This window comes from Neolamprologus brichardi, chromosome 16 (assembly GCF_056152115.1).
Source record: "Neolamprologus brichardi isolate AB-2024 chromosome 16, ASM5615211v1, whole genome shotgun sequence".
Taxonomy (NCBI): Eukaryota; Metazoa; Chordata; class Actinopteri; order Cichliformes; family Cichlidae; genus Neolamprologus; species Neolamprologus brichardi.
Window position 1 is genome coordinate 5,362,452 of NC_142119.1, and position 15,003 is coordinate 5,377,454.

At 38.5% G+C, this 15,003-nt stretch overlaps 1 protein-coding gene across 2 annotated transcripts in view; it reads right to left on the bottom strand.

Moving 5' to 3' along the window:
- dnah7 (dynein, axonemal, heavy chain 7) overlaps window positions 1-15,003 on the bottom strand; it is a 73,445-nt gene that overhangs the window by 45,732 nt on the left and 12,710 nt on the right. For both annotated transcript variants that reach the window (XM_087830233.1, XM_087830232.1), the window contains exons 17-28: window positions 14,118-14,258; window positions 13,657-14,024; window positions 12,537-12,723; window positions 6,908-7,101; window positions 4,944-5,142; window positions 4,534-4,674; window positions 3,943-4,155; window positions 3,735-3,844; window positions 2,807-2,975; window positions 2,064-2,166; window positions 935-1,062; window positions 500-712 (exon numbers count right to left, since the gene is read on the bottom strand). In XM_087830233.1, the coding sequence (XP_087686359.1) occupies window positions 500-712; window positions 935-1,062; window positions 2,064-2,166; window positions 2,807-2,975; window positions 3,735-3,844; window positions 3,943-4,155; window positions 4,534-4,674; window positions 4,944-5,142; window positions 6,908-7,101; window positions 12,537-12,723; window positions 13,657-14,024; window positions 14,118-14,258 (2,166 nt within the window). The remainder of the gene's footprint in view (window positions 1-499; window positions 713-934; window positions 1,063-2,063; window positions 2,167-2,806; window positions 2,976-3,734; window positions 3,845-3,942; window positions 4,156-4,533; window positions 4,675-4,943; window positions 5,143-6,907; window positions 7,102-12,536; window positions 12,724-13,656; window positions 14,025-14,117; window positions 14,259-15,003) is intronic.

Consider the following 15,003-nt stretch of genomic DNA (forward strand, 5'->3'; position numbering starts at 1 on the left):
TCTGGTGCATTAAAAATGTAAGTAAATCTCTTTTAGGGTGAAGCAATTCCTTACACTCAGCTATGTGAGTGGTTGCCTTTTAAGTTGCTCAGCACCACTTTTATCAGGAAAGACTGAGCAAGAGCTGAGAAATGTTGCACACCCCAATTATGCTTTCCTTACTTTTTGGTCCTTTAGTTCAACCACTGCAGTCTAGCAGTTTCGCAGCTGACAGTGAAATCTGGTTATTTTTTGGAGCTCAATTAACAGATGTCCCCTAAACACTGTTGACTTGAGAATAGGGCAGTTTTGAGGATACACACACTGAACATGTGTGCTGCTCCTAACAAAAAGCACACAGAAGTGAGCTTGAGGAACAGAGCAAACATTGCCTGCTTACATTCAAACCATTTTGCTCTCTGCTGCTCGAAGCTTGTCCCGGATCGGTGATCCCTCCCCCTGCCCCTCTAATTAAGAACACAGTCTCCCTTCATATGAGTGTGAATCTGTTTTCACGTACCTTAAGGTTTCCAGCAGCAGTTAGCACAGACTTGACAGCTCTCATACCATAGTCATAGTGGTGCTGTGAGGAGAGCTGCTCAGAGCAGAGTCGATAAGTAGCCACTATTTTCACTGACAAGGGTCGCGCACTAACAAAACCACATGAGTAGAGGACAATCTCTGCAATCATTGCGTAGTCTGGTACCATCATGGCGACAGTCCTGAACAGAGCCTGGTATGAAACCAAAAAAATGAGTTAAAGATGTACTAAATGAAAACATGATTTAAGGCTCAAAAGATTCTGAGCTGAAGTAGTAGAAGAGAGAAACATAAAACAATCTAATCTAATTTGAGCTAATTTTAGAAGACAGCACCATTTCCTAAATTACCAGAAAAAAAAGAATCAGATTTTGAACAATTAAAACAGGAACAGTGACAAGAACTGATACTGTACCTTAAGGTTGTCTGGTAGCTCAGACCGTCCAGCATAGCCAGGATTCATAGTGATGAACACAGCGCAAGAGGGATCCAGTTTAAGCTCAGTCCCTTCAAACATCAACATCTCGGTGTGGGCAGCAATTCCTGAGGGCACGAGTGCAGTTAGAAACAATATAGTCAGCTACAAATGGATTTTGGATTCAATCCAACTGCTGATTTAGGGAATTTCCTAACAGCACATTTCCATAAGTGGCACATATAAACATGAATTGATATACTAACATTTGCGGCAGCAGGCTAAGAAACTCAATAATCTGTCAACTTAGCACGATTCCAGTAATAAAAGTTAACAATACTGACTTCGACTGGCACTAAGGTGCCAGTGGGGGCGACGGGGGAGGACAACTTGGAAACCGATAGGGATAGCAGTATGCTATAATAGTAGCTTTTAGGTACGAACAGAACAGCACAGCTCTGTTGGCCTTAGTTGCATCTCTGCACGTACAGTAGTTGACAAAAAAGAGAGAAACCAGTTTATTTACATAGACTATGCTGTAAAAGTTATAATTTGGTTCTTTAGAATTTTAGGTTTGTTTAGCTGGTTTTATGTGTGTGAAATGGTTAATGGCAACAGCAGGCTAATAACATTACAGATTATCCAACTTAAAGTTATAGCGTCTGTGTAAAAAAAAAAGAATAATAATAAAAAATAAATACTCCCATGGTGTAAAACAATGCTGCGTAGGCCAGACAAGTTCAAGGGAATTTTATTTGGTCCAAAATCTGACATAATAGCAAACAAGGAAAAGCTCTATGTTTATGTATGACTGTTAAAACAAGCATCCTAACATCTGTTAATTAACCAAAACCTACTAACATTAAATTTTTTTCTGGGAGAAATTCTGGGCATCGCCATGGCTGCATCTCATGACACAAGTCATTGAACGCCCGCAGCACTCAGAGATCATACTGCTAAACACTGCTGAGCTTGAAGTTCTGCTGACCAACACAAATTGCCTTAGTTCAGTGTTAGTGTGCTTTGTAGAAAAGCCTGCTTTTTCACCGCTGAGATTATGTCAAATTTGTTTCAGGTGTGCTGCCAACTTTCTTAAAGATCAAAGGGAGAGAAAGGCACAAACACAAACCTCTCTGTATTGTGAGAATCTGTTGCGCCACCACAGAGAGCACCTCCAAGTCAATGCGGTTAAACTCATCAAAGCAGGCCCAAGCTCCACAGGACAAGAGGCCCTGATCACACACACACGCACACACAAACACACACACATGCGCACGTAAGTAAATAAGTAAGCATTACTTCTTATCCAAACTATTTTTTGGATCAGCGTGGAAAAAAGTGTGTGTAAGGAGTTATATTATTCTGATCATTTCTAATTACATGACACTGATCAGCCGAAGAGGCGGCCTTGCTGGCCTATTAGTGTAGTGCTATTGTTAGGATAAATATTCACAATATTTACATCAGAAAATTATGGCGGGTGCAGTCTTCATATATTTGTATACCACAAACAAATGCACCACTGTACCACATTTTATTTTTCAGAACAGGCTGTGAAGAGGCTGACATTTAAAGGGCTGTGTGCCATGTGGGGAAGGGGAAACACTGTAAGAATGAAACCTTACCCCTGTGTCTTCTTCTATTATCTACATCTTTGAAGTGCTAATAGTTACACCAGTGGGACATTCCAAGGTAGATGTGTGTGTTCTGCCGCACTTCCATCCAAAGAAGACGGAAACAGCATGTATGAATATGTTCCTCTGATGAGCTATGTGAAGTAAAACATCTTTTCGAGTGCCACGTTTCACTTACGTCTAAAACTTTGTAGCGTATGTCTGCTGGGACTTACTCACATTAACACAATTTACTCACTTTGAAGAATTTGCCCAAAGCAATGTAGTCCAGACCATCAGAGCAGTTGAAGACCACACATTGCTTGGCCACAGCTTTGGCCAAGTCTTTGGTTGTCTCTGTTTTTCCTGTGCCAGCTGGGCCTTCGGGAGCTCCTCCCAGATGAAGGTGGAGTGCTCCAAACAGCGTGCTGAAAAAGGAAAAATGACCAGTAAGTAAAATGAATTTATTGTTCTCAGGTAAATGAAAATATAACTTTGAATGTTTGATGGCTTACAAGCTGTATATTATTGTATAGCTGTATATTTATTTTCCAAAATCATTGATTGATCACCATTTATGTTTTGAAGGAGTGTGCACAGCTTTTATAGTATTTTAACATTACTGCAACAATATGAACTCTTGTTCCAACTGTTTTGGACACTGCCACAGACGACAGCAACAAGCTTTCTGAAACACTTTGCTTCACCTGTGGACTTACAGCACAGAATCTTTAACATTAATGTCAAATACTCTTTAACGTTCTTCCTGTCAGGGAGAATAAGGCTGTAATAATTTGCAAGAAACTTCACTACAAAAAAATTAAACTGCAGCAACTTCTTGGTCCTCTTGGACCCTTTCCTGTTTAAAGTACTTTTTCTTTTACTAGTAAGCATTGAGATATGTGTACCGTATCCTAGACAGACAACACGCTCTTGGCTTGCCAGATGCAAATGTTTACACTATGTAGCCTCTACACTGAATATACCCTCACCCTTCTCTGCATAGCTGAAGAGTAACAAAAACTGAAAGTGAAAGCCTTGTTTGGTTCTTGTTATACCTGTAACATTATATCACCTTAAGATGAAAGGAAAAGTCTAAAAAATGTATCTTTGTGTTAAAAGTAATAAGACAGCAGACTAACTAACAGTGTAGTTAACTGTTGGGTATGTTACTGTAGTAGCTTTACCGGTAGCAGCGGTCTGTGAGTGGTGTAATGACCAGACGTGGAGTGTTGCCCAGGTATTCGTAGCCATATGGCAAACCAGCATTGATCATCTTGGTTTGGAGATGGTTTTCCTGCAAAAACGTGTGATGCAGAGTCTGAAGTAAATGACTGCAATGGTATTATGAGTTGCCATGAATGCCCAGTTTCCCCAATCACTCCTTTCACATACCACCCAGTAATAGCGCAGTTGGCTAAGCCACTCAAAGTCATTCTCATCACTTATCCCCTTTTGCACCAGTGTGGCTAACACATCCCTGGCGTGGACATCCAGCACGACAAGGGCTCCGAGGGTGACCCGGTTCTGCTTGGACAGTTTTCCACGCACAAGACCCACAATGTCATCAATCTGTCTGTTGTTTTGCTCCAGGTAAGCATCAAGAGCCTGAGGGAGAAACATCATTAAACAGAAAGAAGAGGAAGACACAGTTCATCAAGACAGAAAGAAAACAGCATCAAGTTCAATCTTTGAAATTATTATTTAAAAAAAAAGTCCAAAATCAAGAGATTGCATTTTTCTTAGTGCTCTAATTGGCTGGCTATGTCCTTAATCCTGTGAAATAAATTTCTGACGGATATTAAAAAAATATTTATTCTGTGAGATGTTTCCATCCAGCAGCTGGTTACAACAGCCCAATCTGGTGATATTGTTAACAATCAACTTTTTAGCCCATATTCAGGATATACTGTATATGGCCTCGGATAAAGCAGATGAAGATGGATGGATGGATGGATGGATATATAGATATAGAGAGCAGATTACCTTCTGTCCTGTTTTGATAGCTTTGTGGATATGCTTCGTCCAGTAGACTTGTGAAACACACAATACAGTCTGGCCTGGCCAAGCACGCACCCAGTTTATCCTCAGCTCATTGGGGTATGCCTCGATAGCCTCCCCTATTACCTGCAATTGACCACAATAGCAGCAAATCACTCAAATAACTGTGTATCATGATGGTTTGGCTGCACCCATAGGCTTTGGTGCAACCTGGAACATACGCGGTCAACTGTGGCTGGAAACAGAAATAACACATAAGAGCAAATTCTCAAACCTACTACTTTTATAAATCTAAAAACAGCATCTGAGGTATGAAATATGTTGTTTTCAAATGTTTCTCTATGCTATAAATGAATTAATCTTTAAAAATAGTTAAAAAAAAATCCACACAACACCTTATGCAGGGAGGCAGTCATGCCACTCTCCAGTTCTAAAAGCCATTTCTCCACCTGTCCCCTGGCTTTGGAGGTGGAAATGACATCCAGGAGCTGCACCATTTCACCCTCACTGCTCTTCATGTGGGTGATATTCAGCACATCAGTGAACAACACACTAGCAATGCCTTCAAAGCACTTCTTCAGATGGGGCTGCACCCTTGTGGAGAGGAATGCAAGAAAAGTGGATCACTCAAAGTCGGTTCAAGGTCCACAGGCCTGTATATCTGATCAAATGGCCAAAATATATGCCAACTTACACTGTCCCTCACTTTAACACAGTATCAAGCTTGCACACAGCCATATATACAATTGTCTGTTAGCCTGTTAGCTTTGTGAAGCTTAATTTGGATTGAAATTTGGATTGAAATGAATTTAGACAAAACTACAGCTTTGTCTGCGAGCTGCTGATGCTCCTCTTTTACTGCACTGTCAGTGAGACAAGCAGTAAATTGTCTGTGTGTCTGGATCAATATCACCCAGACAATTTCTATATCGTTATGTGCAAAATTCCCCATGTGGAGAGTTTGAAAACTTCTGATTTTGCTGTATTCAAAAAGACATTGCGTAATAAATCTTTTCTCCTGTTTTCATCTGAGGAAATTGAGAAAACTGATTCAAAGCAACAGAAAAATGGATTATTATTTGAACAGTATAATTTTCTACTAATAGAAACTTTTGCAAACAGAATCATTTCAAAGAATATTGAAACAAAATTGTACAAAGGGGGTTTTATTTGATGCTTATGTCCCCAGCAATGAGGGTGATTTATTAGTCTGCATTTATACTGACTGAGGTCTCATTTGTTGTACTGAATAATAAAACTTGGATTTGTCAATTACAGAAGAGTTTAAAAGACGGAAATTCTTAAAAAGAAAAAGAGAGCACACATGAAAAAAAGATAACTGCACTCAAGTCTCAATACTTTTCAGTGTCCTTCAGTTTGCCACAAGACACCAGCTGCTACATGATTTTCTATCCATAGGTAGGCAAAGAAGCATGGTTTTTTTAGGTCTTAATAGTATCAGGTTACTTTCCAAAAGGTACACAAGTGTATGATTATGACTTCTTTGAGTATTAAATCACTGAAATTAGTTAGTTGGAGAATTTTCATATGCTTGGACCTATAAAACCTCAAAGAGATGACTCTCAGTCAAGCATCCTAATTTAACGCTTCATGTCCTGTGGTTTGCTATGTTGTAAATGCCACATTTGTCTGTGGCATTTGCTAAAAAAAAGTCCCTGAATTTAAAGTGTTTTTCTCAGGACATTACATTCAGTGACAAGTAATGCAAATTTCCCCCAACATTAATTACCCCTCTGTGGCCTACACAAACCCACCATCCACATCAGTGCTGCAGAAATCCCTTCTTTACAGAAGAGCTGATGACTGTGTATCTGTACAGATGTACTGTGAAGTCCCAGCAGTCAGAGAGCGAATTGAGGGAGAGCAGAATGAAAATAAAATGAGAAAAAGAAATAACAGGAGGAAAGTAAGAGGCTTGAACATCTTGCCTCAAATCACATTTATTATTAACTGAACGCCCAGGGTGAAATGAGACAAGTGTTGGTTATCAGTGAGGATTTCTGGGTAACCACTATGAAGGTAAAGTAGCTGCTGTAAGCACAAGAAAACAAAGGGCTGTTATGATTAATTTATAGTAGCTAGCCCCCAATCACAGTCTTCCATTTCCTTTTCTGCGTTTCTTCTTTCACTTCATAAATCTCAGTTTCAAATCTTTTTACTGGAAATTGTTCTGAGGCCTTTTTATATGCTATACATTGTAGTACAAAGCTAGTTTTGATGGGGGGGGGGGGGGGGGGTCTCTTTAAGGGTTGTCGATAACATCCCTAGCTAATTGATAAAAATTATTATTATTGTTATGATAAAAAATAAATCTGTGTGCACACTTATAGTTCTTTACCTTGTAGGATCTTTGGTCTCAGAGAGGATTTCCAGCAACTCCTCGTTTGAGAGGAAGAAGAACCGTGGAAAGTAGAGACGTTTCTTCTCCAAGTAGTTATTAAGACCTTTGAGGATCATTTCCAGAAACTCATTGGACATTTGCAGTCTTTCCAGGATCTTGTCGATGGCTATCACAGCCAACACGTGCTTGTTCTGCATTGAAGAGAATCACCTTTAATGCTTTGTCCACTGTCAATGCGGGAAATTTGATCTTCATTGTCAACTCACTTCAACACATTTAAAAAACTAGTTAGTACAAAACGTTTGAAATGGATTATTCTAAGTTCTGAGTTTATGTTTTTCTGGGTAGTAAACAGGCAGCTACACACTGCAGTTTCACAGGTGTGTTACCAAAATGTTTTTTTTTATGTTGGTTTATTTGTAACATGAAGCTTTCCACTGGGTTAGCTATTAATACAAGAATACAAACGTTATATCACATTAGCTTCCCAGATAGTCACAATCTTGTACAGCACCATGACTTAGTTCAATGAGAAGTAGCACTAGTCTTAGTCATAGTCAGATAAATGTCTGATAAAGCTCTAGTTAAAAGGAAATACCATACAGAGTCCTGTGATAATACTAGTCCTGGATGAATCAGCAACTGTTTCTTTTTTTTCTTTTTCACATCTTTCCTGCATACAAGTTGGTGAGGCTGCACTGACAATTATACATAAGAGTTTGGAAACATCCTGGATGCAAATTCAGGACTCAGCTCATATCAATACACAGCACAGAGACCCACTGACAGAGAGAGCAAATTCAAATCCATCAGAAGAGCAAAATTCTGAGGGATAATGAGACGAATAACATGCACGGCAGCATTTGGTGAGGAACAATGTGCTATTTTACAACTGGCTCAACAGTGTGGCAGCCTGGAAACAGAAATGTTGAGTATACAGCTATTAACCACAAATGTTGTCAGAAAATTAGTGTAAAACACAGCCTGAGGTCTATCCCAGTTGTCTTTGAGTGGCAGGCTGTGCACCCTGGACAGCTTAAAGCACAACATAAATACCAGAATTACAAATGAATAAAGTTACCATGTTGGAAAAGTGAGAAAAATGCAAAAGTGGTTACTCCGATGACTAAATAATAGTGATCGGAGTGAGTTGATTTATTTATAAAACATTAACATTTAGGAGAAAAACACATTCCTTTTAGGTTTCCGCTTTGCATAAGAGTTGTCAATGCTGCTCTGAAGGTGACACTAAAACACTGCAATTTCTTCCTTTAACAAAATCCACTTTATGCTCCACACTGAGTTCCACCTGTCACACAGAGTCTAGAGAAAAATCTATGGTGGGAGAGAGCAATAGAGATTTCACCTGAGGCATGTCTAGCACCTTTGAAATATTTCAGCTCTCATATCATCTCATCTGTACACTAATTCAATATCCTCTGGAGCTGTCACCCACAGGAAGCGTCTAAATAAAAAGTCTGTCTAATTTCCAAGGTTGGACAGTGAACCTCTAACCCGCTCACATGAAGATTTTGGCAGTTCTGAAATGAAGTCTGATATCATCTTCTAGGAATGAAATAACAGACAGGAAGGAGCAGAGCCAGTGTGGAGTCAACATGAAAAAACATGGATGAACATTTGGTCTAATGGTTACAACACATAATCACAATGCCCACGGTCTGATTCCTGGTCAGATGACCCGTGTTTGTGTCTCCTTAGATTGGGAATTTTTCAAAATTGTGCAAAATTTCATAAACATGGAGTAAGAGAAGAACGAGGCATTTCTCCCGATTGCTGGTCATGTACAAGAACAAACAGGCTGGCACCAAAAGAAAACAAATCTGGTAAGGGGCTCCATACAGTAATGCACATGAAAAATCAATCAGGTAAAACAAAGAAGCATCAAGGATATCTTAAACTAACTATATATACTGGCTGGATAACTTGATCAAAGGTTTGACACAGAGACGTCTGGAAGCCAAACAAATGTTAGATGTAGAAGAAAGAGAAAGCCAAAACGATAACTGATTATACCTTGAAGGTAAAAATGGTGCAGACACGGTATCACCTTATGTTGATTTGCAATGATTTAGTCATCCTTAACACGTGGTTGCTCTTGACTTTGTATAATGTGCCAAGTATAGGCAGTTTTCCCAAGGTTTTGTTTCCTACAAATATAGTGAAAGTAGCATTTAAACAATGAGAGGTTTAAACTGTTCTAGATCGTGTTTTTTCTTTCTTAAATCAGGCCAAAAGATACAATTTTAAAATACAGTAACCGAGAAATGAAAGCCTAAATCAGACGTTCAAGCTCAATTGCAAAGACAAGGCACATTTGATTGCATTTCTGTCAGCATGTAATTATTCTGACAAAGTGTTCCTGATTGATGAACTATGAATCTTAACATTTGTGATTTTGGTCTATTCTTTAGGAGTACATTGTAATAACAGGTCTATTGTTATATTTTATGTTGAAATGCTAATATTGCTTTATGGAGGTACTGTGAGGTAATGTAGATTCTTATGCACCATACAAATCAGTAAAGGGTAGGAACTGTTCCCAGCTGATATAGCAGGTCTTAAAAAAATAACACACATCCAGGACAAAAGTTTTGTTGTCCTTTATTACACAATGAGTGTGAACTAGTCTTTGGCTAGTTTACTAGCTCATTCTCAGGTTTATTAGAGGTATATCTATATCTATGGTTATATTAATAAACACTATGCCAGTCGTCTTCTCTTTGTGCTCATAGGTAAGCTGTTTCTCTCCTTCTTCACTCACTCAAAGGAAGTTGGGTGTGGTGCGCTGCATAGTTAAAAGGAAGCAGGTTCATAGAAATAAATCTTTTAAATTGATTTACCCTGTTTGTACTTTCAACTGAGCATGCAATAATAAAGTAAGTGACACACTAATACAAGCAGAAAATAAAAAAAAAGACCAGAAAAATTAAGTGAAGATGGTGATGCTGTAAGGTGCTAGAAGATGAGTGGATCTTGAGCAACTCCCAGTGGCTGATGTGATGACAACAACCTGGGCAAAGACATCCTGATGTGGAGAGAGGATCTGACTTTGCTCACACTCGTGTCATAGCATGTAGTTGAGATGATTCTAATTTCATGCATCACTGATCAGTCTTATTGACAAAGAGAATGGATGTACTGTTTGTCAGATTTTGATGCAGTACAAGATCATGCCAAGGAGGTATTTTTCTGTAACTGGCACTCGTGTGGTGGTGAATTAAAATGAGCTTTAAGCAATGAACAAAATTTGAGAACAAAAAGCAGAAAATCATAATTTTTATGGCCATAATTACAATTTTGTCGGGGAACTCTTGTTTGAAATGATTTAAGACCCCAGTTACAATGAAGTTGGGACACTGTTAAATTATAAACGAGAACGCAATGACTCGAAATAAATACATATTTTATACACAAGAGAAGATAGAAAACATATCAAATGTTTAAACTGACAAAATTTGTTATGTTTTCAGTCTTGCACTGTGAAAAAAACGTGTGTTTATGAGATTTGCATTGAATCATTGCATTTTGTTTTTATTTACATTACACACAGCATCCCAGCTTGCCTGGATTTGGGGTTGTATTACAGCAGCAGAGGACAGTTACAGATTTTGAGCTCATCACTGCCCTCAAATACAGAAATTAATGAGTGATGAGTAAATCTCCCAACAGAGCACACAGATGGATGTTTGGGTGGCAGCAAGGTGTCAAACACCAGGGCAGAGAAGCAGCAGCACTGACATGTCAGAGTGAGACATCAAAATTGACTACTAAAACTGGGAGGCGATGTTTGGTTATTTATTTATCTGTTTTAATTTAGCTATCTAACTAACATTTTTTTAAAAGTTCACAAACTTTTTCCCCCTGTCATTACTGGCAGTGCTATACATTCAAATTTATCAAAAGTTAGAGGAATTCCCTATCAAACTCTATCAAAAAAAATTTTTTTTTTTAAATTAAATTTTGGGGATCTGTTTAAGATCATTTTCTGGTGCCACACTGAACCACTTTCCCTTTGGTTCAATGCACTAATATATACAATATCCCCCATGCAAAATATTATAATACTATGCCATACCAATTTTTTTCCCCAACCTCATACTCTATATATTGGCGATGCATCTCTTCCACTGCTTCCAAATAGTTAGATTTTTGTTTGACAAACTTACAATGAACCAAATCTGGCAAGCAGTCAAGTTGTTGCCTGCAGATTGTGTTACTGTGGCCAGCACTGTGCTGTATGTGTGGCATGATACAACGCAACGATGAACGCTCTCCTTCCAACATGACGCTTCAGGACACTGCAGAAAGGTCAATTTAGAGCATAGGTTTACTTTGGAGTATGATTTCGCGGTGCAGAACTGAATCTGATACACCACACTCAGGCTCGGTAACTGAAAGCTGTTGAAAACTGCTCGGTGGAAGCTGGAGGCCCAGCTCCAATGATCCTTTAAATAAAATCTGGCTAAATTTGAAACTGAAGTTGATGGCTGCTCTCTGGACAAATTTAAGGTCTGCAGCCAAATTCCAGACGCACAGTCCAAGTGGTCAGAACAGGACTTCCAGGGAGCAATCTAAAAGTATCCACCACACTGGAAGCAATCTGGATGGTCTTGAAAACATGACCTTGAATAGAGAAACACTGAAATTTATTGAGGTAAAAATTCTGATTTTTAATGAACCAATCCACAAACTTTTTGATCACGCCTTCATAATCTATCCTTTTCTCTCACTCCAACAAATCTTTCTATTTACAGAATTTTCTATTAAATTTTTAATCCTTATATTGATACAACATTTTGGCCATATGTTACTTTAATAAAAGAAAAAAGTACATATAGCCTTTAGAAACTGAGCTCCATTATACAGGAAAAAAATTAAGTTTAAACTGTACTGCTTTAGTATTTATGCTGATATGCTCAATAACACAGTGCAACATATCAAAGCAGCTTAGAGTGTACACATGAGTGTCTTTGTGTGCAGGCTGCCCATCCCTCGGTGACCTCATTTTCTTTGTGGTTCCATACACCCCTGCCCCTTCCAGACAAAATCCATAATTTCTATTTGATGGTGCAGTCAGGCTGGGCTTTCGGAGGACACTGCCTGAAATTGATGTGTCTCATTTCAGGTCTACTGAGGACGCCAATTACCCTTTGGAAACTCTTTGAGGATGCTCTTGCAACACTCACTTTCTATTCCCGCTCAGTTGTTTTTGTCTCGTTCTCCATCCGTTTCGGACTGATTCACTCTTATCGCATTCCCTCTGTCTGAATGCTCCTTTCTGCTTTGGCTGTATCGGTGTATTTGGCTGACATTGTTCTTTTCCTACATATTCTCAGAATCTCTCAGTGTGCGTTTATGTTTATGTGTCTGCACGCTGACCCACCTGCTCAGGTTAATGCACTGAATTTAATCTGATTACAGTAGAACACTTGAAATTTTAAGGTGTATGCTGTCTAGTAATAAATACTTGTCCTGAGCTGGATGCGCTATAGCTATATTTGCATTTCAAACCACAGAACAAGTACAAATACACAGGTCTTGAAACCCAAATCTCCTTCAGATTTTTGCTTTTCAAAGGCAATAGTGTTAGATCAAAAACACTCACCAGTGAAACCTGTTTCATGATGTCTCTCCATGTTTTGTCAACAGTTGTGTATCGGCGTCCCTCTTCAGGCATCTGAACCATGATGTCTGGGGAGCTGAATATGGGCTCCAGGTACAGCCAAGTAGACTGCACCTTTAACCACTCGTCCAGGACTTCTTGGAGAAGCAGCAACTTGCCCTCCCATTCCCTAATGATAAAAATTATAATAATAATATTACTTACTGATGTGTAGTCATTTTGCAGTTAAAATGTTGCAATCAGATGCAGAGGCAGAGGGTCAGATTCAAGCTTTGTAAAAGACAAACTGATTCCTTTACATGCTATTATTCTTTTTTGTTTTGTTTTGCAACCTTTGCTATATAATATTTTATTGTTCACAAAAATAAAAAAGGTTGGTGCATTTAAAAAAAAATTCCAACTGATTTTTAAAGTTTTTGTTTTCAATGATTACATATAATATTTGTCATCTTCATCCTGATCACAGTTATTTAAAAAAAGAAAAAAAACACGACCAGACCTAAACCAAAACCACACGTGTGCTTTCCATGTCTTTGATGAAAACTCACACAACATCCATAAGACATTTTCTATAGCTGCTTATTATACTTGTACAATGATGTGCAATGTTTCCCTATAAAACTGTTTCAGTTCATCAGTTCAGACCTTTTACCTCTCTGTAGAGGTTGAAAAACTGATTCAAGTTCTTCTGATCTCAGCAGGGATTGTTGTGGGTACTTTAATCCACATGTGGCATCTGTTTAAATGTGAAGTCCTTCTGGATAGAACTCATTAGCTCACTACACCACAGCATCTGTGAATAAGCCGTACATCTCTGGGCTTCTTTGCTGGTGTTTCGGGCAGCACAGATGCTCACAAAAACAGTCAATTTTGGCAGCTAAATTATGCAACAAGTTCACATTAGCAGTAAGGGCGGTGGGGCACAGATGTCTGTTTGCCACACAATCTCAGCCGAGCCCTGCAGCAAGCAATACATAGACTGCCAACAGATTGCAGCTAAATAGTGAGTGTATGGAATTTTCCCCTTAATAACATTACACCAAACTTATTTTCCAAGCAAGCAAAGCAAAATTACTCAAAAACAATTCCTCTTGACTCTCACCGTATTTCCACTTCAAAAGGTTTAATGAAGGGTGAGCCTTTCATGGTTTGTGTCTTCACAATGTGATCATCCAACAACATCTGCACTTCTTCCACCGATGACAGGATTGAGGTGCCCGTCTCTCGGTAGCTAAGGAGATTAAACTCCATGTGATCCCACTCACTGGCCATTTTCTCCATGGCCTTCTCCAGTGAGTACTCCTTGCTGGCTGCTTCACTGATGCCTTCGAAGCTGCTCAAGTGCTGTTCCAGGTGCATTGATAGGAAGTTAGACACAGACACCTGATCATCAGCTGGCTCCAGGTAGATGCCAGCCAAGTCCGACATGGCATCCCAGTGACGTTTACGCAGGCCGGGATTACACAGTACCTATGAAAAAGTACATCCAGTCCAAATTACTTCCAAAATTTCAAATGATATTGTATTAAAGTCAAATACCAAATCTTACTCTTGATTTCTCACCTGCACCATAGGAATGTGCTCCTTGAAGTCTTCCACCTTAGCCTTTATAGTGTTTGCTATATTAAGGGCATTGGGTACTTCACTTAAGGATTTCTCCAGCTTGTATAGAGCGCGCCAATAGTTGCCAACATCACCTTCTACCTATTTTGGGAATGGGGGTATTTTTTTACAAAACAACAGGACATAAATAGAATTTATAAAAATTTCACATCAAGTAATTCAATAAAAATATTAATTATGTCATATTTTTGTACCACCAAATGTTTATTCATCATAGCTATAACTTCTAGCAAAAGTTAAAATAACTTTTAGCAAAAATTTAAATAACTTTTTCTACTTAAGTTACGTTATAATGACTCATTAAACTGAATAATAAAGTTGTCTTCTCATCCTCGCTCCAAAGGTCAATTTCTTTAGACTCCCTTGTTAAAATGCCCAAATTTATAATAGAAATATGGATATGTGTACAACCTAGTACAAAAAAAAAGGTTTGAGTTTCCTCCATTACTACAGTTACAGGGTGTTTAAAAAATAGACTCCCTCTTTAAAATCATATTATAGTTTAAAATTATGAATGACTGAAGCTGTGGTCAGCTGACTGACCATCTTGGAGGCCTGAACTGCAGTTTTGGATTTTGCTATCTGTGTGTGGATCTTAGGAATCATGTTTGCTAGCATTACATCATAACTTAGTTCTCCACTCTACAGCAGGATTTATAATAATACAAAAGGAAAAATTACTTTTTTAATTTTTTTTTATAAATCAAAGAACACAGACATTAAACAAATGAACATAAAGGCAGAAAGCTAAAGGTTATTCCAAGATTTGTACTGTTGTTGTTGCCAAGATGTACAGGAATTTCTTTTACTTATGTACTAATCACAT